Source organism: Xenopus laevis, chromosome 5S (genome assembly GCF_017654675.1).
Source record: "Xenopus laevis strain J_2021 chromosome 5S, Xenopus_laevis_v10.1, whole genome shotgun sequence".
NCBI classification, from domain to species: Eukaryota; Metazoa; Chordata; class Amphibia; order Anura; family Pipidae; genus Xenopus; species Xenopus laevis.
In genome coordinates, this window is record NC_054380.1 from 41,970,402 (window position 1) to 41,997,673 (window position 27,272).

At 37.9% G+C, this 27,272-nt stretch overlaps 1 protein-coding gene across 5 annotated transcripts in view; it reads left to right on the top strand.

Annotated features, from left to right (window-relative positions):
- Positions 1-940: 940 nt before the first annotated feature.
- The window catches only part of phf10.S (PHD finger protein 10 S homeolog), a 41,140-nt gene continuing 14,808 nt past the window's right edge, over positions 941-27,272 (top strand). Inside the window, exons 1-10 of one of the 5 annotated variants that reach the window (XM_018264510.2) lie at positions 941-1,113; positions 7,024-7,148; positions 7,368-7,498; positions 8,339-8,422; positions 8,984-9,117; positions 11,579-11,632; positions 11,720-11,869; positions 13,064-13,173; positions 13,650-13,809; positions 20,527-20,682. In XM_018264510.2, the coding sequence (XP_018119999.1) occupies positions 979-1,113; positions 7,024-7,148; positions 7,368-7,498; positions 8,339-8,422; positions 8,984-9,117; positions 11,579-11,632; positions 11,720-11,869; positions 13,064-13,173; positions 13,650-13,809; positions 20,527-20,682 (1,239 nt within the window). In that variant the 5' untranslated portion in view covers positions 941-978. 5 annotated transcript variants of the gene reach the window in all.

Sequence of the window (27,272 nt, forward strand, 5' to 3'; positions counted from 1 at the left end):
TTGTGAGTATATGTTATCTACTCTTATTTCATTATCCCTTACCAATACATATTACACTATTGGGGCTCTTGGTGTTCAGTCCAGTGGCTCGGCTGCCCAATCGCCACAGCAAGAGCTGTGGCGCTTCAGGACTGCAGACCCAGCATCAGTCAAGCAAGAAACATAAAAGCGGTGCTTCCTGAACTGCGGAGTTGGCCCTTCTGGAAGGCTCACTTGACATTTTTAGTTAAGAGGCAAATTGAGATGCGATTGATTTTTCTCGAGTGTATCTGAAAGAGTGACCGTCACATAATGTTTTCACAAACTAAGAGAAGTCCAACTAAATCGTAAAGGAGAATACAACCCTAATGAACCCTACCCCCCTACCCTATATAGAACCCCCCTCCCTCCAGCCCAAGTTTTACCCCGGGCAAATGCCAATAACGTTTTACTTACCCCTCGGTGCAGATCAGGCATCAGAGTTCACAGCCGCCATTTTCTCCTCTTCAGAAATCTTTGGAATGAGACCGGCATGGCGGAAAATGCGGAGTTGTAGCAATTTTCTGTTGCCGCACAACTGCGCATGCACCGAAACTCATGAAAATTGAAGATGGCGGCTGTGAACTTCAATGCCTAAATCTGCACCGAGGGGTAAGTAAAACATTTGGGGCATTTGCCCGGGGTAACATTTAGGCTGAGGGAGGGTGGTCTATGTGGTGTAGGGGAGATAGGGTTTTTTTTAACGTTAGGGTTGAAAAAACAACAAAACGATTTGAGCCTATAACGTCTGAAGACCTTCATATATAATATAGGAGAAAGCTAGACTTTGTGTCTGTTTTTATTTTTTAGCTTTTGCTGCTTTGACGCCACAACTACCGCTGTAACAGGTACTAGTCTGTCAGTGTAAATACACACAGCCCTTGTTTAGTTACGCTTCCTCACTACCCTTCGCGAGACACCGTGGGGGTAGGCGGGGCTTTCCTTGTTGGGGCTGTGTGCATGTGGAGGCGGAGTTTATGCTTTCTCCCTGCAGTAATTGTATTGCTTCCTGTATGTCGGGCCATGGCCGCCGTTGTTTCAGCGAAGCCTTTGTGCGACAGTGAACCGGCCATCCCTGCACCGCCCTCTGTAAAGGTGACATGCTCACATTGTCTCTCTCTCTCTGTGCCTTTGTTTACCTGCGTCCGCAAATCATGTTTGTAATGTTTGTAGCCGCCGGTCGTGCGTGTTGCGTTTCTTTCACTCTTTCATGCTGTGGATGCCCATGCACGTTTTATGGCTGCCCATCTCTCCAATGCATGCATAACATCTTACCTTCTGTATTTCAGGAGGGAATCTATAGATCTTAGTCTGTGATGTGTTTTGTCAGGATCAGTACTACTCATCTGCATGTGATCACTATCTGAGTTCTAAAGGCTTGTCATATTATCCCCTCATTCAGTTAATGAAAACACCGATTTTATACCTTTTCTTATTAACAGGGAACGATCTCAAAAAAGAAAATGTAATATAAGCTTCAGCATACTGAAATAAGAAGTTTTCTAAATATAATCAATTAAAAGTTATGCACTGTTTATGAAATAATCAAGTTTATCTTCACTATTACTCTCTGCATTAGTGATGTGCTGGCCGACCCGATACCCGCGGGTCAGGCAGGTTTGGGTCGACCTCGCAGTGCTCTTCGCGGGCGGGTGCGTGTTGAGCGCTTCTCCACCACCTTCAAATGCCGGCATTTGACTTCTGGGTTCCGGTTTTATAATCTCGCGTCTGCTAGCCCAGCCCCTTTTGTGATGTCATTGTGACGTCATCGGTGGGGCAGTCGGCGCTGGTCTATAAAAGGACCCACGGGTGCGGGTCATAACAGCGCCGGTTACGGTAGGGGAAACCCTGACCCGCACATCACTACTCTGCATCTGTTTCTCTTCAATATCTCTTCATGCAGGAGTTGGGTGTCAGATAATCATTGACAGTTAGATCCAAAATATCTTATAGGGGGGGTTCCTTTAGCCTAGAAGATGTTAGAGTTCACTCTATTAAAATCACCAGACATCATGTCTCTCTACATGAAGGATTTGTGCAAAAGGCAGTTATTTTGTTAGATTTTTAACTAGAATCAGTTATTTGAGTTAGCTGTAAGGGAGGAACTACACGGACGATTTAGTCGCGATCCGACGCACTGTGCAAAAACGCGACCGAAATAAGGAGATGGAAATGTCGGATGAAGTCGCAGCGTTGATCCAACTGGATGAAGATGCAGCATCGGAGCAAATCTGCAACACCATCTGACAATGCTATTACTTATCTTATTTCTGTTGCATCCGACGTGACGCCTGCACTTTTGCGCAGCGCCTCGGATCGCGCCGAAATTTTCCGTGTAGTTCCTCCCTAATACATCTGCTAGGAAAGGAAGCCTCCCTATAAGATAGATTGGATCTAACTGTCAATGAATATCTAACACCCAACTCCTGCATGAAGACAGAATCAAGAGAAAGAGATGCTGAGAGAGGGATAGTGAGCATAAACTTCATTATTTCAGAATGGATGCAGAATATTTGATTGTATTTAGAAAGTTTCTTATTTCAGTGTGACGAAGCTTCATTTTCGTGATCGTTCCCCTTTAATATCAATAGCAGAGTGTAACAAAGTGACTGGCTAGCAGAGTATTTGTATATTGTATATGTGTTTGTTATTTTAACCATTTCCTAACTAATAGCAGTGTATAATCTGTAACAGACAATCTATTAATGACATATAACCACCATATAGACCCTATGCTTTTTTTTATAACTGCGTGTCCTCTAAACATTTTTTACAGCTCTTTAAATGTTGCCAGAAACTATTATTTTCTTTGGGATTCATGCTCACAACTTAGTTAGCTGCTGTTACCATATGCTTTTTATGGAACATGAACAAATTAGTTTAGCTGCGGCTGGAATTTCAGAGAATGCTTTGCTCAGTCAAATAATATGTATCTGAATCTGAAGATTATTTATTCTTATACACACAAAACAGTGGTTTATAGAACAATTTTGTGCCTCATTTTAGTTACTATATTCTATTGTAGGAGGGAATATTACTGTATTTCTTGGCACTCTAAACAGCACAAAGCCCCATTTGATTAAAATCCTTGGCCTGGTTGAAATATTGAATAGTGGGCTTTCCACAAAACCAATTAATAGTGACTTTTTTTTTCCAATTCTTGTAACATTTACATAGTATTATCTTTTGGCATTTCTGGAGAAGGTGTTGCTAGCATTCACGTGTTTATTAAATATTTGGCAAGCGTCTGTGCTTCAAGTTACAAATAGTTTAATTTATACATTGTTACAATAATAGAATATAAAAGCAATCACTTATGTCCTTATATTATTGTTACTATCCCAGGTGTACTGATTTATTGACACTGTTACAGTTGTAAAGCATTTTTGTTGGAAGTAAATGTGAAAAGCTGAAATGCATGTCTTACAACACTATTCACAAAGGTGTACCAATGCACCAGTTAAGCCTCCTCTTAAGAATACATATAAATGTAAAGTGAATGACCCATTAGATGCATATCATTTACATTTTCTTAGGGGCAGATTTATCAAGGGTTGAAGTAAAAATTAGAAGTAAAAAAAAAAAAATCGAATTTGGAGCTATTTCTGTGTACTTCGACTATCGAATAGGCCAAAATTCGAATGGAATTTGAAAAAAATTTAACTATTCGAGAATCAAAATTTATCATGTACTGTCTCTTTCAAACTTCGACTAAGACCATTCGCTATCTAAAACCTGCAGAATTGCTGTTTTAGCCTATGGGAGACCTCCTAGAACCTATTTGGAGTCAATTGGTGAACTTTGAGAAATTGAAGTTTTCCTTTTTAATACTTTGAATTAAATTTGATGGAATACGACGTTACTTCGATTCAAAAGACTGAAGTAACATCTATTCACCCGCAGAAAAAAACTTCAATTTTTTAAATACATTTCAGTTGGTCTTTTTTTCTTGAATTTCGAAGTTATGGGAGTTCAAAAAAACTCCTATTACTTCGTAATTCGACTCGTGATAAATCTGCCCCTTGTTGGCAGTTATTCCAAGTGTTCCCTAACCAGTGGGCTCATGAGCAACATGCTCACCAACTGCTTGGATGTTGCTCCCATTGACCAAAAAAGCAGGTGCTTATTTTTGAATTCCTGGAATCGGAGGCAAGTTTTGGTTTTGTTAAAAACAGATGTATTGCCAAACAGAGCCTCACTGCCAAAAAATAGCCAATCACAGCCCTTATTTTGTACACCCCAGGGACTTTTTCCATTTTTGTGTTGCGCCCAACACTTTTTACATTTGAATGTGGCTCACGGGTAAAAAAAGGTTGGGGGCCCTTGTCTTAGCAGGTTGTGTATACATACATAGCTGAATTGCATCTACATACCTAGCTGAAAAACTTGTGTGCACGTTACCATTGAGGATACTAATTTACATTTGCATTGGAGAGTTGGTTGCAGTGCATGATATTTAGAAGGCAATGGCACTGGTATTATGGGAAAAACTCTGCATTGCGACCAAAAAATGTAATTTCACATTACACTTGCAATTGCAAATGAGTCTTAGAGGGTTGTTTATTATTATCCTCCTGAGGAAGCATGGTGCACCACATGAAACGCGTAGAGGAATTAATATGGTGCACTTGGACTGAACATTTGTTCAATGCAGTTTTAATTTCAGATCTTGTGAGTGTACCCAGTTGGGGGCTCTTTTATCATCAATTAGAAAGCTATACTTCATTATATGGCGTTCCTATCTTTGTTTTATCCAAGGTTGTGAAGATTGAACTAACTGTGTTTGGCCTATATACCTCTTAAATCTGGTGAGTAGGTATTCTCCCCAGAGAGGTTTCTTATTACCTTTATTAGTGGGGGTTACCATGCTGAGACGGTGGATGGTTTTTTTTTGCACTTTTTACTGAGCACATACGTATCTGTATATTCTGCACAAGGAGTTTTCTTGTTTGCGCTTCCCCACAGAATACATTTTCAAGCCTGGTTGTTTGTTAAAGTCTGTGCCAAAAACTTGAAAAATGCAAGGTTTTTTTTACTAGAAAATCTGAATTTTTAGTGGGGGACAAAAACTCGGATGTTTTGAGATTTATTAAACCTTAACATCCATCATCTCAGACCTCCCTAGGTTGTATATAAGTCAATGGGAGAGGTCCCTATACTATTTGAAAGTTTCTTTGGTCTGTGCTGGAATTAGCCCAAAAATCCAACTATTTCAAACAAAAATCTGAAAAATTCTGACTTTTTGGGAATAAGTGCAGAAAAAATCTAGTGATTTAGTAAAGAAAATCCAAAAACCATACAATTCGGATTTTCCCTCTATTTTTTTCGTGTTTTTCCCCAATCTGATGAAATTGTGATTTTTTTTTTTAATAATAAATAAGGTCCAATCGCGGATTCTGGTTTTTTTTCATTGTGCGCCTATAATATGGAGGTTGGATCTTAATATGTGCGAACATATATCGTTTTCTGTGTGCTCCAATATTGTGTATATATTCTGGTTCCATAATTTGTGTGTAGTGCGTATGGGCATACAGATTACAGGGAACATTGCTACTAAGCAAGTCTAAGATACAGTCTAAGACTTGACAGGTGGTTCTGGCCCAAGTTATGTTTAGTTGGATTTGGAGCTTACATGAGTTTGCTGGAGTTTTCGCAACTCTATATCTTTGGCGCTCTTTAAGGGATACTGTCAAGTGAAAAATATTTTTTTTTCAAAATGCATTAGTTAATAGCGCGGCTCCAGCAGAATTCGGCACTTAAATCTGTTTCTCAAAAGAGCACAGATTATTTTTATATTTCATTTTGAAATCTAACATGGGGCTAGACATATTGTCAGTTTCTCAGCTGCCCCAAGTCGTGTGACTTGTGCTCTGATAAACTTCAATCACTCTTTACTGCTGCACTGCAAGTTGGAGTGATATCAACCATCTCCCTCCCCCCCAGCAGCCTAAGGGCGGAACAATGGGAAGGTAACCATATAACAGCTCCCTAACACAAGATAACCGCTGCCTGGTAGATCTGAGAACAGTACTCAATATTAAAATCCAGGTACTACTGTGACAAAAAGGGCTCTGACCCGAAACATGTAGTGTTCTACTTTGGGAGTGTGACACAAACTCCTGAAATCTACAGCTGAAAGAAGTTTGAAACTATTATGCTGGTACCAAAATCTTTGCTTTACCTTTTACCCTGTATTTGTACATGTTGTGTGTGTATCCATATAAGCTAAATTAGATTTTATAAAGCAAACTGCCATGCTAAAGTCATTGGGGCCCACTTTGTTTTGCAGCTGACAGATAAGCATGATGCAATTGAACCCATTTACAATGGGTAAGTTAGCAAAAGTACATGAGTCAGTGGCAGCCAATTACAGTTTTGCTTTCATTATCCTTCCTGCAGCTGGCAGAACAAAACTACGCATTGATTGGTTTCTGTCTGTAACTGTGCAGATGCAAATATTGGCCCAGGGCAAACATCTCATTGATGGCCCCCTTCAGCCAGCCCAAGAAAATCATTATGGTACTACCCACTAACACAAGAATTTGAATTTAATATGGTGGGCAATAAAAAAAAAGAAAAGTGGTACAAATGCTCCTTTTACACATTTATTAAAACTGCCCTTCAAATTAGTTTAGTGCTGTTGAATAGGGTTCATAAATCAGTTATGGCTCTGTGCACATCTACAGGAGTCTTCTTGCATAAAACAAGCAGTATTGCTGCAAATAAATATTTTATTTGAAGATCCTGTAAAAACTTATCAGGTCTGTTAATACATTTCAAGTGTTTTAAATTTTTTGTAGTGATGTCACTTGTGAAATCAAAGGGTTTCTCCATTTCTTGTAGTGCATCTGATGAGCCTGATAAGCATTTAACAGATGCCTTTCATTTTAAGATGCTTACATTTTATACATTATAAATCCACACTTTTCACATAAATCATATTTCGTTCATTCTGAACTACCATGTCTCTACCTATTTAATAAATACACCTATTTAATTTTGAAGGAAGACAATTCAAATGATACAAAAGACCCAGAAGAGAATTCAAATGATGGAAGTCAGCCAGCGAAACGAAGGCGAATGTCTGGAGACAGCACCCCAAGTTGTGAAAATTCAAACCAAGATTTTGGGTATTTATTTTTGTGTTCCATATGCTTTCTTTCAAACCATAGCTATTGTGACTTTCCATACAGTTTCCATTTACTGAAAGTGCTACAGGTACCGTCACTAAAATAATACTCTTAAAAATATTAATGTACTTCATCATGTTAAAACATGTTGATTCTGTAGTATTCTCATAAAATGAATACTACCACACTTTTGTAAATCATTTGTCTCATTCCTTTAAGGTCCAGCTATTTCCCAGCAGAAAATGTTATTGAATACAAATGGCCTCCAGATGAAACAGGGGAGTACTATATGCTACAAGAACAAGTCAGTGAATATTTGGGCGTTACCTCATTTAAGCGTAAATATCCAGGTAATCATGATATCTCACTGTTATGCTTAATTTTTAGTTGTATCATTTTGCTCTTAAACATTATGACATATACCCACATACATATATTTGCATATTTAAAACATGATTTTCTTAATTGTACAGGTATGGGATCGGTTATCTGGAAACCCATTATCCAGAAAGATCCAAATTACAGAATGGCTGTCTCCCAAAGACTCTATTTTATCCAAATAATCCAAATTTTTAAAAATGATTTTCCTTTTTCTCTGTAATAATAAAACAGTACCTTGTACTTGATCCAAACTGAGATATAAGTAATCCTTATTAGGAATAAAACCAGCCTATTTGGTTTATTTAATGTTTACATGATTTTCTAGTAGACTTAAAGGAAAAGCAAACCCAAAGTTAAAAAAAAAACTTCCCCCTACCTTACATAGACCCCACCCCCCCCATCCTAAGTGTTACCCCGGGCAAATACCCCTAACTTTTTACTTACCCCTCTGTGCAGTAGTCCTCTGCACAGTCAGGACATGAGGAAACTTCAGGCACTTCAGGAAAACTAAGTGCCGTGAGTGCCATGCAGCAGGCATTTTTTCATTGAAGCAAGTGGAAGACATGGGGAAGCAGTTCGGGGAGATTAGTAGCCCCAAAGAAGAGGCGATTAGTTGCTGGGCAAATAAATCTTCCCGAATCTCCTAGTGTGCCCATACCCTTAGTATTCATATTGGGGGTAAAGTTACCCTTGAAGACTTTAAAATAACTGGTTTTGTTTGTTTTGCTCTCCACAAAGATGTATATAGTGCTTAGTTAATTTCTGTATACTTTTATCTAAGATAATTTGAATTCTTTTGTTCTTTCAAGATTTAGAGAGAAGAGATCTGTCTCACAAGGAAAAACTATATCTGAGGGAATTAAATGTCATTACAGAAACTCAATGCACTTTAGGTAAATTGAAATCCTTTCAACTCTCTACACCAGGATTGTAAATATTTTCAAAAGCTGCTTTTTGTTATCTGCACATAACTTGTGATATCATTAGTCAGTATGACATCAGAAATGTCTTTTCTCCTCATTCTTTTGTATCTTAAGCACCATTATACCAGTTGCTCTTTTTCTTCTTCTTGTTTCTTCTTGTCTATTTGCTCCTTGAATTACTGCCTATAATCACAATTCTTGGTATTCTGCTATAAATGGTTGGGAAGTGTAAATGCAAGAACAAGGAGGTCATTGTAGTATCCAATCAGTGTATAGGTCACAAGGGTGCTTTATTTGAATAATGTGCTACTGCTGCTAATGCACAAATCCCTGCTAATTATTATACACTAACAATGATTTCTAACCATTCGGAATTTACATTAAAAACTGTGTAGGCCCGTGGGTCAAAAGTGTATTTTGTTACTTTTGACCTTTTTTGGAGCTCATCTTGATAAGTGTACTTATGATAATATTGTGTACATGCAAAGCGTAAAAACCTATTTCCTGCTATTTTGTACCTTTTTTTTCCAGGTCTGACAGCTTTACGAAGTGATGAAGTAATAGATCTCATGATTAAAGAGTATCCAGCCAAACATGCAGAGTATTCTGTCATCCTGCAAGAAAAAGAGCGACAACGTATTACAGACCACTACAAGGAGTACTCAGTAAGTAAAGGATAGGTGTGTTGGGGTGGGCTGATTAAATAAAGTTCACATGCTTTTAAAACACTATAAAATATTTTAAAATTATGTAGTAGCAATCAGATATTCAATGGAATCAATTACAGGTATGGGACCGGTTATCCAGAATGATGGGGTCTTCCGGATAACGGATCTTTTCATAACTTGGATCTTCATACCTTAAGTCTACTAGAAAAACCTTTACACATTAAATAAACCCAGTAGGCTGGTTTTGCTTCCAATAAGGATTAATTATATCTTAGTTTGGATCAAGTACAATGTACTATTTTATTATTGCAGAGAACAAAGGAAATTATTTTTTAGAATTTTGATTATTTGGCAGAACTTTCTGGATAACCGGTTTCCGGATAAAAGATCCCATACCTGTATTTATATTTAGTAAATATAAAAAGGTGCACTGTACAGCATTGCATTAACAAAGCACAAAAATGTTGGGACTTTTCTTTTGCTGTCGTGTTAAATGAAACTACTGTACAAATCTCTCTCCTGTACTTATTTAAAGTCTGATCACACAGCAGAAAGTACATAAATGGTTAGATGATAACATTTGAAAGGTCTTTTCTGTCTTTTTTTTATGTGTTGAATATTCACAAGTTGTATAAACAAATGTAGTGTTTTTAAATAAGGGCTAAATTATATTGGTAAGGTATCTTTATAGGAGACAAAAACACTACATGAAAAATAAAAGGAAAGAAAGGCATGATCACTGTTTGGGAGGGTGCCAAATGTTAGGCACCCCACTCTCATTACAGTCACTTACTTGTGCTGGTATTTCTGTGCACTGAAAATTGTTCTGGTCCATGATACTATTATAGTAGCACCACACTGCAATCTTCTTCTAGTTCTTAGATCCTCTATGTAGCCCCAAGCCAGGTGCACATGTGCTGTAGAATAAAATGCCACCTTTTTGCTTCTATATTTGGCTTTTCACTCTGCTGTGCAAGTGCAACCGGACCAGGCTGTAGTGAGGATCCAGGATAAAGAATAACATGGCAACGTGGTACTCCCACAGTATTACCTGGGCCGATGCAGTTTTCAGTGAACAGGAGGAGGGGTCTTAAAGGATAAGGAAAGTCGTTTACCACTTGGGGGTGCCAAATGTTAGGGACCCCCAAGTGAATGTATTACCTGAAACCCCATGCCGGCAGCCGAAAACGGCACCTGCCTGGGGTTATTCCAGCAAGCACCACAGATCGCTCCTCTTCCAGCTTCTTCTTTTTTCTCGTAGCTGCGCATGTGCATTAGAGTGAAAAGTCGAACTTTAATTAAAAAGGCGGCTTTTTCATTCTACTGCACATGCGTCTGCCCCAGGAAATTTGAAGAAAGAAGAAGCCAGAAACACTCCGTGATGCTCGCTGGAATAACCCCCAGGCGGGTGCAGTTTTCTGCTGATAGGAGCACTGGACCAGGGTTTCAGGTAAGTAAATACATTCACTTGGGGGTGCCTAACATTTGGCACCCCAAGTGGTAAACGACTTTCCTTCTCCTTTAAGTAAACAATGATAATTTGAAAGGGGGTGGCTAACATTTTGGCACCCCAAGTTATTAAGCCTTCTTATTTAAACCTTAAAACAGAAAGTATTTATATATCAAACATATTGCAAAACTGAGAAAACCACTATCCATTTTGGTGTTCTGGGTGGTGACATACTGTACATGTAAGTAAGGGATCTACAATTTGTCTGAAGACCTTTTATTTGTATCTCTAACAAATCTTCTACAGAATTGCATAAACATATGATGACTCTAAAGCCAATCAAGCATCCATAGGCCACTAGCTGTAAGTAAGAGATATTAGCTTCAAAGTATGCAGCAGTTTAAAAATGGTCTGGATTGAACTGGTGATGCTATGCACAGTGCTATGAAATTAATACTCTTTATGAACCTAAAGAGCAAAATAGTTATTGTGCTTATATAGAAAGCTTAATATTTTTATATAAATTAAAAAGCAGTTCTTTACTTGGCTTTTAGGGGAAGGTTATTTGTTATTTAGGGCTCCAATGGACACACATACCTGGATGTGGTATTGTTTTGACACCAGAAATGAAAGCAAACATGCTGCAATAAAAGTATTCTGCTTGGAAAAAAATGTATACATTAGGGATACACCGAATCCCAGATTCGTTTTTGGTTTTCAGTTGAGTCCAACCAAACCTGATCCGCGCCCTAATTATCATATGACTAGAATTAGACAGTTTTTACACTGAATTTTCTGTCCTGTGATTTTGCTGATATGCATATGCAACTTTTTTGGTGGATACGGTATTTGTCTGAATCCTAAAATTGTGGATTTGGCACATCCCTATCAAATATACACAATAGAAATAGTCATTTTTGTTTTGTTGTGTTACTGGGCCATAAAGTGAGGGATTAATTTTAAGACTTGGAGGACAAACTGTTTTATACCAATATTTTTCCATAACAGATAACTACTGGAGAAATTCAGAATGAAGTATGTGATCAGGATGAAACAGGGAAAGTAAAGAGTTTTACTGAAAATTGATTCTTTTAATTTTTTGGATTGAGTGACACTGCATCTTTTAACAAGAGGATGTCTATTTTTCAGCAATTGCAACAACAAAACACACAGAAGGTTGAGGCGGGCAAAGTTCCCGAGTACATTAAGAAAGCTGCCAAGAAAGCTGCAGAATTCAACAGCAACTTGAACCGGGAAAGAATGGAAGAAAGAAGAGCCTATTTTGATTTGCAGACACACGTAAGAGGAGCTGATTACTGCTTGTCCATCAACATAAGCTAGTCAATCTGCTTAGATCAGACTGTGTGGTACTGTATTCTGCTTAAGAACTGCATCTTGGCAAGTCTTGTAGAATTTGTTACTAAGGATACATTTATTTATTTATTTTAAAATGCAGATACAAGTGTATCTAAATCATAATCCTCCAAAATCGACAACACCCTGCATGCTAATAGTTTGGTAATTTATATCTACCACATGGAATACTTTCTTCTGTGTTTATTATATCTATCCCTCAGTGCAATTCACGTCAGTAATAGTTAAAGGGAAACTATGGCGAAAACAGAAATTCAGTATAAGCTTTATCTCATGGATATATTTAGTATAAGCTTTATCTCATGGGTATATGAGACTTTATATTTATAGTTTCATATATTTATAATCAGATAAAAATTATGTACCCTTTCTGAAATAATCAAGTTACTTTTCATAACCTCCCACTCAACAAACTGTCTCTCTTTATTCCCTCTTCATAAAAGAGTCTCGGGCAGAATTTGACATATTTTAGAAGGGGTTCCCTTTCATAGCAGATGTATCAGAGTTCACTCAAATAATCAACTGCAGCACAAACAAAATCTATCAAAATAACTTTGTTACAAATCCCGCATGAACAGGATTTCCATCAGAGCTTGTTAGTTTTAAAGCACACGCTCTAATACATCTTCCAAGCAAACCCCACAAAGGATGTATTAGATCCTATCAATCAAAATCTGACTGACTCCTGCATGACAGATTGAAGCGAGACTTTGTAAACTGATCATATTTAGAAAGTTTATTATTTCAGTGAGATGAAGCTTATATTACATTTTCTTTTTTGGGTTAGTTCCCCTTTAACATAGCTCTGAAATATTAAAAACGAGCAATGGCACATGGGGCATTTTGTTACCCATGTCCAAAACGTCGACAATACCCTTGCTTAATTAAGCATCAGAATCGCCAAAGTCAGGTCAGTAAATGAATAATGTATTTTACTGAGATCACACAATATTACTGATTTACTTGCGGCAATTCCACTTGCTTACTAAAGGGTGTGTACTGGTGTTTTGTGGCCCATATTTGGACATAACCAACAAAGCACCCAATGTGCCATTGTCTTAAATTTGTTTTCTTTAATACAATAAAAAATGTTTGTCTTTTTTTTTTTAAATAAAATAGATAATACAGGTGCCTCAGGGAAAGTACAAAATTATACCTTCTGAAATGACAAAAGTGAGTCCTTATCCAGTTTCCCTCATACCTGGGCAATTTCAGGAGTACTACAAGAGGTAGTTTACACTTTTCACTCTCCTTAATATATTCATAGTGCTGTTATATTTGTGCCATTTTATTGCAGGTGTTGTGACTATGATTTCTGTTGTCATGTTCTTGTTGGCCTAAAGTTTCTTGGGAATTGGATTTCTACTACCAAGAGATTTTAACAATATTGTGCCATCAAGAAGATCATTGTGTGATCTGTGTTAGAAACCCAATTATAATACAATAATGTACCCACACTATAATGTGATATTAAGTTAAAGATTTTCCTTTTACAGGTTATTCATGCATACTCCACCACATGTTCAATTCTCCTTCAGCATGCATAGGCTTTGATTAGACACAAGGGTTAAAGTACTAAAAAGAGTCTCCATAAAATTGCTGTAGCTTTTACAAATCACCCTTCAATCTTGTTCATTATAGTTTTTGGCTACAACTGCTCATTACTGCATCAATCTACCCTTTTTTTTCTTTTCTCCAACTGCAGATATTCCCCAAACGAGCTCCGATATTTGCCACTCAACACAGCCTTGTACGAACCACCTCTAGACCCTTTGGACCCTGAATTACTGGCACTTGACAGCGACGGAGATTCCGATGAGGTGGAAGAAATGAAAAGTGAAAAGAAAAAAACAAAAGGATCATCCGTAAGACTTTCCATTGTATGTTTTTATTTTATTTCAGTTCTCAGAAATGCACTGGTTTGCTATGAAGTGCACTATTTAATGCCAATTCTAAAATACCAGAAAACAGTATTAAAGGAATTGTTCAGTATAAAAATAAAAACTGGGTAAATAGGCTGTGCAAAATAAAAAAAATCCTAATATAGTTAGTCAACCAAAAATGTAATGTATAAAGGCCGGAGTGACTGAATGTCTCACATAATAGCCAGAACACTACTTCCTGCTTTGCAGCTCTCTTGGTTTCCACTGATTACCAGGCAGCAGGGCCGCCATTAGAAATCACGGGGCCCCGTACAACAAAATTTTTGGGGCCCCCTGGGCCCCGCCCACACTGACGACCAAGCTCCGCCCCATATCCCGCCCACATCGCAGTTAAAAGACCACACAGACATCAGCGCTAAAAAAGTAACCCCCCCCCACACAAGTTGTAAAAAGCTATTGATGGTCAGGGCCCCCTTATAAAAAAAATTGGGGCCCCAAAAAAAAAAAATTAAAATTTTTTTTTTTTAAAAACATTGGTGGCAGGGGCCCCCTGTTAAAAAAAACTTGGGGCCCCAACAAAAAAAAATGAAAAAAAAAACTAAAAAAAAAAAAAACATTGGCGGCAGGGGCCCCCTTATAAGTTAAAAACAAATTGGGGCCCCAAAAAAAAATTTGAAAAAAAAATAATTTTTTTTTGAAAAAAAAAAAAAAACATTGGCGGCAGGGGCCCCCTTATAAGTTAAAAACAAATTGGGGCCCCAAAAAAAAAATTTGGAGAAAAAAAAAAATGGTGGCAGGGGCCCCCTTACAAGTTAAAAACAAATTGGGGCCCCAAAAAAAAAATTTGGAGAAAAAAAAAAATGGTGGCAGGGGCCCCCTTACAAGTTAAAAACAAATTGGGGCCCCAAAAAAAATTTAAAAAAAAAATAATTTTTTTTTGAAAAAAAAAAAAAACTGGTGGCAGGGGCCCCCTTACAAGTTAAAAAAATTTGGGGCCACCAAAAAGAAAATTAATTTTTTTTTAAAAAAAAAACCCAAAAAAAAACAATGGTGGCAAGGGGCCCCTTACGAGTTAAAAAAAAATTGGGGCCCCAAAAACAAAAGTTTTAAAAAAAAGATTGGTGGCAGGGGCCTATAGAATATTAAAATAATACATTGGTGGCCAGGGGATTAAAAAAAAAAAAAAAACACAAACTGGTGTTCAGTAGAATTGAACTCATGGCTTCAGTACTTCAACTTCGCCTCCTTTCGTGACTTCGGGTCTTTTCACCGCTTCAGGACTTCGGCTTCGGCTGTTTTCGTGACTTCGGGTCTTTGCGCTGCTTCATGTTTAAAAACATTGGTGGCAGGGGGGGCCCCCTGTTAAAAAAAACTTGGGGCCCCAACAAAAAAAAATGAAAAAAAAAACTAAAAAATAAACAAACATTGGTGGCAGGGGCCCCCTTCTAAGTTAAAAACAAATTGGGGCCCCAAAAAAAAATTTGAAAAAAAATAAATTTTTTTTTGAAAAAAAAAAAAAAACATTGGCGGCAGGGGCCCCCTTATAAGTTAAAAACAAATTGGGGCCCCAAAAAAAAAATTTGGAGAAAAAAAAAATGGTGGCAGGGGCCCCCTTACAAGTTAAAAACAAATTGGGGCCCCAAAAAAAAAATTTGGAGAAAAAAAAATTTGGAGAAAAAAAAAAAATGGTGGCAGGGGCCCCCTTACAAGTTAAAAACAAATTGGGGCCCCAAAAAAAATTTAAAAAAAAAATAATTTTTTTTTGAAAAAAAAAAAAACTGGTGGCAGGGGCCCCCTTACAAGTTAAAAAAATTTGGGGCCACCAAAAAGAAAATTAATTTTTTTTAAAAAAAAACCCAAAAAAAAACAATGGTGGCAAGGGGCCCCTTACGAGTTAAAAAAAAAATTGGGGCCCCAAAAACAAAAGTTTTAAAAAAAAGATTGGTGGCAGGGGCCTATAGAATATTAAAATAATACATTGGTGGCCAGGGGATTAAAAAAAAAAAAAAACACAAACTGGTGTTCAGTAGAATTGAACTCATGGCTTCAGTACTTCAACTTCGCCTCCTTTCGTGACTTCGGGTCTTTTCACCGCTTCAGGACTTCGGCTTCGGCTGTTTTCGTGACTTCGGGTCTTTGCGCTGCTTCAGGACTTCGGCTTCGGCTGTTTTCGTGACTTCGGGTCTTTTCGGCGCTTCGTGACTTCGGGACTTCGGCTTTTTCCGTGACTTCGGGTCTTTTCGTCGCATCGGCTTTTCGGCACTTCCGCATTCGGCACTGAAGAGGCAAGACGTACGGCTCGGGCGCTCGTAAGGGGGGCCCGGATCTTCAAAAAAATGCAGCGCTGCCGGGCCCCCCTTCATGCCCGGGCCCGGTACGCTTGTCCCCCCTGTCCCCCCCTGATGGCGGCCCTGCCAGGCAGTAACCAATCAGTGACTTGAGGGGGGGCCACGTGGGTCATACCTGTTGCTTTTAAATCTGAGCTGCATGCATCCAACTTCCTGCTTTTCAGCTCTATAACTCTGAGTTAGTCAGCGACTTGAAGGGGGGCCACATGGTACATTTCTGTTCAGTGAGTTTGTAATTGATCCTCAGCATTCAGCTCAGATTCAAAAGCAACAGATATGACCCATGTGGCCCCCTCTCAAGTCTCTGATTGGTTACTGCCTGGTAACCAGGGTAACCAGTCAGTGTAAACCAAGAGAGCTAAAAAGCAGGAAGTAGTGTTCTGACTGACATGTTATACATCAAATCACTCCAGCCTTTATACATTACATTTTTGGCAAACTAACTATATTTGAAACATTTTTTATTTTGCACAGCCTATCTATTTACCCAGTTTTTATTTTTACATTGAACAATTCCTTTAAGACATCCAGTCACTCCAGCCTTTATACATTACATTTTTGACTAACTATATTAGAAACATTTTTTATTTTGCACAGGCTAACTATTTACCCAGTTTTTATTTTCTCGCTGAACTGTTCCTTTAAAGGGATTCTGCCATGATTTTTTATGATGTAGTTCAGTGTCGGACTGGGATGCCAGGGGCCCACCAGAAAACCTTAGACCATGGACTCACTTTCCAAACTATTATTCCTTCTCTCGTCACTCAACCTCTTTATTATCCTAGTCTTTTATATTTACTTAATATAGTCTTCCATTATTAAGCATTTGTTTCCCATAAAGAAATAGGGAATGACCATAAAATATGCTAAATGGTTCGAAGCAAGAAGGCCCACTGACACCTGGGCCCACCAGGAGTTTTCCTGTTATCCGGTGGGCCAGTCCGACACTGATGTTGTTTTTATTTCTAATTTACACTGCAAATAATTCACTCTACCATATAAAATGTAATTCCTGAACCAGCAAGTGTATTTTTTTAGTTGTAACATTGGTGTGTAGGCAGCCATCTCAGGTCATTTTGCCTGGTCCTGTGCTTTCAGAAAGAGCCAGCACTTTAGGATGGAACTGCTTTCTGACAGGCTGTTGTTTTTCATACTCAATGTAACTGAATGTGTCGCAGTGGAACCTGGATTTTACTATTGAGTGCTGTTCTTAGATCTACCAGGCAGCTGTTATCTTGTGTTAGGGAGATGTTATCTGGTTACCTTCCCATTTTTCTGCTGATAGGATGGGTTGCTGGGGAGGAAGGGAGGGATGATATCATTCCAACTTGCAGTACAGCAGTAAAGAGTGACTAAAAGTTAGAGCACAAGTCCAAGACTCTGGCAGCTGGGAAACTGACAATATGTCTAGCCCCATGTCAGATTTGAAAATTGAATATAAAAAAATCTGTTTGCTCTTTTGAGAAACTGATTTCAGTGCAGAATTCTGCTGGAGCAGCACTATTAACTGATGCATTTTGAAAAGAAATCTTTTCCTATGAAAGTATCCCTTTAAGGTATACATGCAAAACCAAGCAGTCTACAGAGAATATTAACTTATTATAAAACCTGAGGCAGGTAGTGTTTTTATACATGGTACAGAGGATTTACTGTAAAAACTATAGTGCCAGATCTAGAAATATGACCTAGGGTGAGTGCTAATTTTATGTAGACTAATGCTGACAATTTCTTTCATGTATTTTGACAGTTTTTTTTTTAGTTAGATAATATAAGAATAATGTTGTCATGCCCTGGACAGAGTGGGCAACATGAACATTTCTTTTAGGCCACATACTGCTACAGTTGATATGTTGGAATGCACTATGTGTGTCTTGACCAGGGTTTTTGCTAGTGGTTATATATATTTGCATAACTAAGACAATATAATTTTTATGATAAGATTTTTCTAAAAATAAATATGGCTAAAATGCCATATTTTATATACTGAACTTATTGCACCAGCCTAAAGTTTCAGCTTCTCAATAGCAGCAATGATCCAGGACTTCAACCGTGTCACAGGGGGGTCACCATCTTGGAAAGTGTCTGCAACACTCACATGGGCTCAGTGGGCTCTGAACAGCTGTTGAGAAGCTAAGCTTAGGGGTTGTTGCAAATTATCAAGCAGAAAATTAAATTGGCCTGTAATATAAACTGATGCTACAGTGCTGATTATTGAATTATTATGCTAATTGCACTGGTTTCTGAGCTGACATGTAGTAATTATCTGTGTTAAGTACTAATCAGCCTTATATTGTTACATTTCTATTTTGTATTTTGTGAATTTGTCCCTAAGCTTAGGTAAGTAACAGAAGCACAGAGCATATATGCTCAATGGGCTCTGAGCAGCTGTTGAGAAGCTAAGCTTAGGGGTCCTAGCAAAGTAACAGGCAGACTTTTAGTAAGTCAGCAGACTTACTATTGCTGACTGGGAGTGGCCTTTTATACCCAAGGCTCCCAGCATGCTTTGTGGTTCTGTGACATCATACATTTTAAATTAAACAAATATTCAGTTTTAACAATTACAATTTTTACCAGTAAATGTACATAAGAATCTGCGCAGATTATAACATAAAAAGGTGAAAAAGAAAACTCATTTAAACAAAGTTTAAATTCCAAGATATGCAAATGCCTGTGCACAGCTGACAATCATTAGGATACACCCTTGTGTTTCAGCAAACCCTGAGCAAACTGAACAGCTTGGGAAACTCAGGTAGAGTATTTTAAACTTTAAATGTTTAAAGTTTGCACTCTTAGGGTCCTTACAAACGGGCGTTTTTACCTGCATTTATTTTGAAGGGGCCTGTACTCACACAGACGCATGTATGCGTCAAACGCAGGTAAAATGCAACATGCTGCGTCCCAACCTACAATTGGCGCTTGCATGCGTCTGTGTGAGTACTGCCCCCTTCAAAATAATTGACTACGTCTACTTCTGCGCTCTCCTGAGGCTGAATGGAAGAAAGCACAATGCAGGGGAGCACAGGTAAAAACACCCGTCTGTAAGGGCCTTTATATCCAAAAGTATGTTACATGTTTTAGTGGCAAGTTAAATGTTTTTCTAAGAGAAAAAACTAATGTTAAAATTCTTTAGCATTTCAGATCTGCAAACAGCAGGTTTTCACAGGGCTTTTAACCCTGTTGTTGCCATGTTGGACACAAAAAATGTGTTTCACTGCTGAGAATAGTGTAGGACAGATACAAGGAGTAATGAAGAGAGATTAAGAAAGAGATTGTTTTTGTTTGTGCTGGCCAGCACAGCAGAGTACTAAGCTTTAGTTCTGCTTTAAAGTTGACCTGTCACCCAGACACAAAAAATCTGTATAATAAAAGTCCTTTTCAAATTAAACATGAAATCCAATTTCTATTTTTTATTAAAGCATTCAGAGCTGTTGTAAGTTAATTTAAACATCTCAGCTGTCAATCAAATATTGTCTCCCCCTCCTCTATGCCCTGGGCAGACAATTACTTTCACTTTGCATTCAGCACTTCCTAGAAATTGCTGCTCTCCCCACATTCCCTCTTCTCTTCACTGTTTAATTGTGTAACCAGGGCATGGGGATGGACATCAGGTCCCCCATTCTGGTGCACAAACAAGATTCTGAGATGATGCAAGACTTGTCTTAATAACAGTGTCCACAAAATGGCTCCTGCCTGCTTGCTATAATTATGAGTTCCTAGACTGAAGGAAACAAGATTCAAATCATTTATATAGTGTAATTAAAGTTCATTTTGCTTGACTGATGTGATAAAATAGGATTATGAATAATTTTTTTGGGTGACGGTCCCCTTTAAGGTGTGAAATTTCAATAGAGGACAATACAAAATAATAAGCATCTTGCATGGCATAATTTAAAAAGAAAAATAGCAAAATTGTTTTGTGATAGCAAACCATGCTGGACATTTTGCTAACATTACACTATGCAGATATAATAAATGAAGATACAATTATGCATCAAACAAAGTTGGATCTTAAACATTATCAATATAGAATTAAAATGTATGAAATTTTGAAATGTATGAATGCTGAACCATTATTTGTAAAACAGTTCTGCTCTTGCATACTATACTTCATATATTCATTCACAGGATGCAAAAATACACCTGCATTCATTTCCCTAGTAACCAGCTATAATCTATTATTGTTCTGTGTACACTGAACTAGTAAAAGCCTACTACTGGTTGGTTCCTGAAGGATACTGAAGAGGGGGAGCTGTAAATATTGTAATAGCTATAAAGTTCCATATGAACAAATGTTAACCAAATATGTGTTCTTAAACTTTTACTGAATTATTAAAAGTGTATTTTATTACAGGACAGTTCCTCTATGAATATGTCAGAAAGTGATAATACCCAGGACACCCAAGAGGAGACACCACAACCAAGACCAAAAGTGAAAGAGAAATCATCAACTCCTAGAAAGGAAGGATCCAAACGTTCTGTACTGTCCAAATCTGTCTCCGGGTACAAGGTAGAAGAAAAAAGCCCCTGACTCAGCTTCTTTATGACCAGGCTTCCCCTCCCTCCTGAATTATTCTTTTTGCCCTTGCATCTCATTTTTTTTTTCTTTTTGTTATACTTTTTTTTTTTTTTCTTCTTTCGAAAGTGGATTTTTTTTTCTTTCCATGCTCCTTTGGTTGTGGTCCTTGTGCTTTTTCTCTTTCCATGTTCTTCATTATTTCATTTTCCTTTTCCCCTGTGCTTTGTTTAACCTGGGGCTTTTCCATAACCTTGTTTATGGAGTGACTTCTATACCTGAACTCATTTCTTTAGGGATTACATCTGGGTATCCTAGTAGAGAGCCGTAGCAACTTCACAAATGGTTTATCATTGTGATGCACATCCAACATTCCTTGGCACCAAAATAAGTGTGTGTCTTTCTACTCCCTAAGGACTGGGTTTGTTCTTACTAGTAATCAAACGTATATTGTTGTGGAGTAAGAAAATAATAAGTATTAAGAGGCTCTAGGTATGTTTAGAAAATGTACTTGTGAAATATCCGTTGTGTTTCCCCATATGCAGGAAGTACAGTTGTGTTTTGTGATTTACAAACTGGTAGTGATGGGCTTAGTAATTTCCATTTTAGCTGAGATGTCTTCTGGCTTTTAATGCTTAGAATCTTAGAGTGGCTTATTTTTAGCCATTTACTATCAGCAGGAACAATATTTTTTGCAGGCAGCCAAATGGTATTAATTATATATCCAGAAATAAAATCACAAATCCAAAACAGTAACAGAAATAGACAACTGTAAGTGAAACTTACTCAATCATCTTACAGTGCCTCCTTAAAGTTAGCACTTTAACACTTTACATTTGCTCATTAAAAACATTAACACTACTTGTATATCTAAGTTTGACACAACACAGGGCTTATAAAAAAAAAGACTTAATGTTTTTATAATTAGTGCATGAGAACCAATGTTTGGCCTCGATTTGTAAGATATGGGCCTGATAAAGGTTCACAACTGGGGCAGAAACATTGGTTCTTATGGAATAATTATAATCAGGAATTTGTCCCACTACACACAGAGGCACATTTATCAAGGATCGAATTTCGAATTCATGTGAGTTTTTTTTTTAACTTCCTTAAACCTGAATGAATTAGAAATTTGACCTGGCGAAACGTATTAATAAATTAAAATTATTATAACGAATTTAAACGACCCGAAAACTCGATTCGAATTCGATCAAACTCGATTTGAATTTTTTTCTCCGAAAAAAACTTGAATGTCAAGAAGGCTTCAAACATCTCCAAATTGATCCCTGGACCACTCCCATTGACTTAAACAGTAATTCGGCAGGTTTTAGGTGGCGAATAGTCAAATTTGAATTCTTAAAGGGCCAGAGAATAATAAATCAAGAAATCTAATTTTTTTAAAAAACTCAAATTAAGGTTTGGATAATTCCCTAGTCGAATTTGACACTTTTGACCATAAAAAAATTCAAATTTTCAATTCAACCTTAATAAATCTGCCACTTAGTGTACATTTAACACACACACTATATCAATTTATATATTTTTAGATTGAAAAGTCTTATAGGGGCATGTATGGCTACAGAATATATGACTGTAGAAATGTAGGCTTGTAAACTTTATAACCTCTTGTCCTTGATATAATCTATGCTTTGTAGTCCAATGCAAGTCCAAAGCCTGCAATGCATGTGTAATTTTGCACAAGGATATCCGACTATTGTTAAACTGCAACCTACACCTAAAGCTGTTGATAGATACTGGTGGTATCTAACAAGAGCCTGAGGCTGGACATCCTTGATTGTGTGTAGATATAAAAGCTATCTTAGTTATTTTTTAGAACTCAATACCTAATAATATTGTCAGATATGTATATTTTTTCTAATAAAGCATTAAGGTGAAAACCTTTTATTAATGAGTTAAACAATTTATTGGATAATTTATGGTTACTTAGTAGATTTGTGGAATTGTGCAGATAGATATGCCAGAGTTTTATGCTCAATGCACATAAGAAGTATCCTCTGCCGGCTGTCTTCAACCAACAGAGAAGCACCTCAATGTAGCTGTGCAGTCATTTGCACTAATGGTGACAGGCACATTCCAATGGGACCCTGCCTGAGTCAGCTTTAGACAGGCCTGCCAACCTTGAAGTATAATTGGCTGTACTATGTTTTCAGTGCAGCAGAAGCCAATTGGAACAGCGTATACATGGTGCAATCAGAGTGATTACTGTTGAGAAGACAGTGAAGCCACTTAGATTTCTTAAACATCATAGCCAGGGCCACTTGTGGTAGTATAGATAATCCAAGCCTCCAACTATAGTAAAAACAAAAATTAGATGTATTGGAAACTTAGTATAACGTCACAGCTGTTTTTTTTCTGCCCAGTATACTGTATGCAGTAAACATAGGGGATCGGCCTGTCACTGCACTGTGGTGGCGGATTATGGACAGAAATGCAAACACAAGTGTTTTCTGGCCAAATTATTCCTGCGTGTGCCGTGGGAGGCAGAATTCCTTCAGTCCTGTCACTGCACAAATTGGAGGAATCAGCCTTTTCTCCACAGAAAAAATGTCATGTGTGCCATTAGCCTGTCAGTAAATGGGAGTGGTTGGACTGGCCAAGTGCCTGTGGAAAAAAAGCCATGTAAGCATTGCCAGACTGCTGTTCTAGCCCTGACTGATAGGTTGCTAATTCAAGTAATCTTATGACAGCCTGTGAAATCAGGTGTCCCACACAGATATATAATTCTTTTGAATTCTTTTGTGAACCATTTGGTGGTTGGTAGATAAACATCTATCTATCTATCAATCAGATACGTGGTTTACTAGGCATAAAATATTTTCTTTGTTTTTGGTAATGATGTTTCTAAGTGTGCTGTATTGATAAATAAGGCCGTTATAAGAATTGCTGGTTTCCCATTTATACATTTCTTATAGTAAAAGTATCCTTTTGACTACCTTGAACTGACGCATCATTCACATTACATTTGTTAAAGGAAAACTAAACCCTAAAGTTAAAAAACCCCTACCCTACATAGACCCCCCTTCCTCCTCCCCCCCCCCAGCCTAAGTGTTACCCCGGCAAATACCCTTAACGTTTTACTTACCCCTCGGTACAGATTCAGGCATCGGAGTTCACGGGCGCCATCTTCAGCCCCTTTGGTAGTCTTCAGAATGAGACCGGCAGTTGGGCACGGAGTTTCGGCACATGCGCACTTGTCGCAAGCCATAAAATTGCTCCAACTGCGCATGCGCCGTCACACTGGTCTCATTCCGAAGATTACCGAAGTGGCTGAAGATGGCGCCCCTGAACTCCGATGCCTGAAGCTGCACCGAGGGGCAAGTAAAACGTTAGGGGCATTTGCCTGGGGTAACACTTAGGCTGGGGGGAGGAGGGGGGGTCCATGTAGGGTGGAGGTTAGGGTTTTTTTAAGTTTAGGGTCGAATTCTCCTTTAAAGGCACTCTAACCTTAAAATATTCATAACCAAGTAGCACATAACCAAGACTGGCAGAAAGGCACTAGTAGGAGGTAGGATTATGGGGAAAAAGGACAGACAAGAAAATCAGGATCTACAGATGTCATGAACATGTTTTAAAGTCTTGCAACACAAACCATATGCATTATTCTCTGAAAAAAAACAGGTAAGTGTGCTTTTAAGATCTGGAAGAATTAATCTGGTTCGGCTTTGGACAAGCTTCTGACGGTTCACCTAAAGTTTTTTTTAGTCCAGGTCAGTTACATATCATAGCAAAAATTTTTATAGTGCAGTTCTATTAAATTTTCCATGTAGTGGGCCATTAAATTAAATGAAATCACAGTCAATGCAACCCATAGCTAGGGTCTGTAAAAATAACACTTCTGGCCCATGGGTGGACAGCCCTACACTAGAGAAATTAATTTCTACTTTATATTATATGAGCAGCTTTGCTTGTATGTTTATTTACAAGCATATGATTGAATGGTAAATGTTCTGCTGAAAAGTCTATTTCTTCTTGTTTTACCCATAATTTCAGTATAATTGCAGCTGTAAGGGGAGTTGGTTTGACACAATTGCATCCAGAGTGTTAAACATTTGCAGTTGTGCTTGTTTTTTTAACACAAATCAGACATAAATGCGCTGAGAATATTCAGTGTTTGGGTGTAGTTGATTCAGGTGCTTGGAGTAAAAAATGACATATGTGCATGATTCCTTAGGAACAAGTTTTTATAACCCCTAGTATTGCTGCCTATGGGCAATGGGTAGATGGCTTTTTATTCCAATAATTCACTGGCACGCAAGGCTGATTCAAGCAGGGATAGACCCTTAAGTGTTTATTTGCAGTTTGTGCAACGTTTCGGGGTTGTACCCCTTTGTCAAGCATGCTAGGGTGCCGATCCCTCCATCACCGTGTACCAGGCGAGAATTACAGGGTGCGCGAGCGGGCCATAAATTCTAGATTTTGATTGGATGTAACACTTTTACTTTGTACTTGGGTGTATGACATTTAAAGGGGAACTAAAGTCTAAAATAGAATAATGCTAGAAATGCTGTATTTTGTATACTAAATATAAACATGAACTGCACCAGAAGCCTAATTAAACAAATGATTTATGCTTTCAAAGTTGCAGCAGGGGGCTGTCATCTTACTTTGATAAACATGTTTGCAAGACCACGCACATGCTCAGTGTGGTCTGGCTTCAGTTGGAAGGTTAAGCTTAGAGATCGTCATAAATGATCAAAACAGCACAAGTCAAATAATATCTGCCATAGAAGCTGATACAGCAAGACTGATAAATAAACAGAATATGCAGATTGCACTGGGTCTGCGGATACAAATCTATACACAGTCACCAGCTGCTTTACAGGGAAACAAACAAAGCTGCTCGAGTTCTGTGAAGTAAGGTGGGGAGAGCTCCCCCCCTGCCGTTTAAAAGTATGATCGTTTACCTGCAGAGCAGTTAGGGACCTTCTCAAGTTTCCTATCCTCAGCAGACAGAGCAAGTAAATGAAGGGAGAATTTCACTGCATACAGTCAGGTTTCTTAAAAAAAAAGTAGACATTTATTAATTAAAGTATATTGGAGATAGATTTATTTTTCATTACAGAAAGAAAAATGGGATTTTTTTTGCCTTCATAATAAAAAGCTCATCCACATCCATTTAATTTTTAGAACTGTATTTATCAAATGGTGAGTTCTAACTTTCACCCAAATCCCAAAGAAATTAATAGAACGTGGGTGAGTTTTTATTTACCCCTCAGATTCGTTTCCTAGTAATCATACTTTTAGAAGTAGTGTGGTGCCTGGTTAGCTAGAGACACTAAGGGGTTGATTTTTGATTACTCAGGCTCAAGCTTACATTCAGGCTTGTGCAATCATAAATGAGCATGGCATGATTAGGTGGAATCGGCCGGATTTACATAGTGGGCGCCCCTAGGCCAACTGCCGTTTGTTGCCCCTGTCCCCTTCAGGGGGACAGGAGCAATGGGGATTGGTGCACGGGAAATTTAAAAAAAATGGTTGTATCTTCAGCGCATCCCCAGTGTTTTTGAACCAGTGTGGGTGTGGTAGGGAAGCATGCCAGCCCCCTAAAATCCTACCGCCCTAGGCCCGGGTCTAGGTGGCCTTTCCACAAATCCAGGCCTGGGTGGAATCTTGTTAGATACATACAAAAGTAAAACACAACTGTATAAATCATATTTTTGTGAACTTAAAAAAAATAGTAAGTAAGGAATGGGCTTCTGGAAAATAGATCCTATACCAATGAGGGATGCACCAAATCCACTATTTTGGAATTTGGCCAAATCTTCCATGAAGTATTCCACCAAATGCCAAACCAAAAGTGATCTCTATTTTGCATATGCAAATAAAGATAAGGATCGTTTACTAACACATTGCTTGCAGTGCACAGAAATAAAATATCCTTGTCTGTGGTGAAAAGTAGCATGATTTTAAGGATTCAGATTTGGTTTGGCCAGGCATTTTGATTCGCCCTAATCTGAATCCGTCTGAAAAGGGCCTAATCTGGGATTTGGTGCATCCCAATTACAGACATAAAAAACTTCAGGTGTTGAATAAAGAAAAAATAGCAATATATTATAGGTGAAGTGTCCCAGTAAGTAATGTTTTATGTGTTTATCTTGGCATACATTACATATATCTTGTAGTGAGAAACTTTTAAATGTTAGATTATTATTTTAATTTCTCGTATAAAATGTATTAAAACAGGTTGAAAATGCTTTATTTTCTTTATTAAATAAATGGCATCGCTTTCATTCTGAATGCCTCTGTCATCATTTTAATGAGGTTAAACCTTTACAGATTTTGTGAGACATTTCAGGTAAAGTTGTTGTACCATGTTAGCCAGTCAAAATCTTACAGGGCAAAGAAAATAACAAAAGTGATACCTTTATTGGCTAACTAAAATAAGATTAAAAAAGAACCTAAAATGTTCTGAAAGCTTGCTGTGATTATCTAATTTAGGCAATAAACGTATCACCATTATACCGCTTTTTGTTATTTTTTTTGCCCTGTGATACCTGTCCTTGATTACTCATTGGTAAGACTGTCTTATACCTTGTAAAAATAATCAAAGATGCTAATCGGAG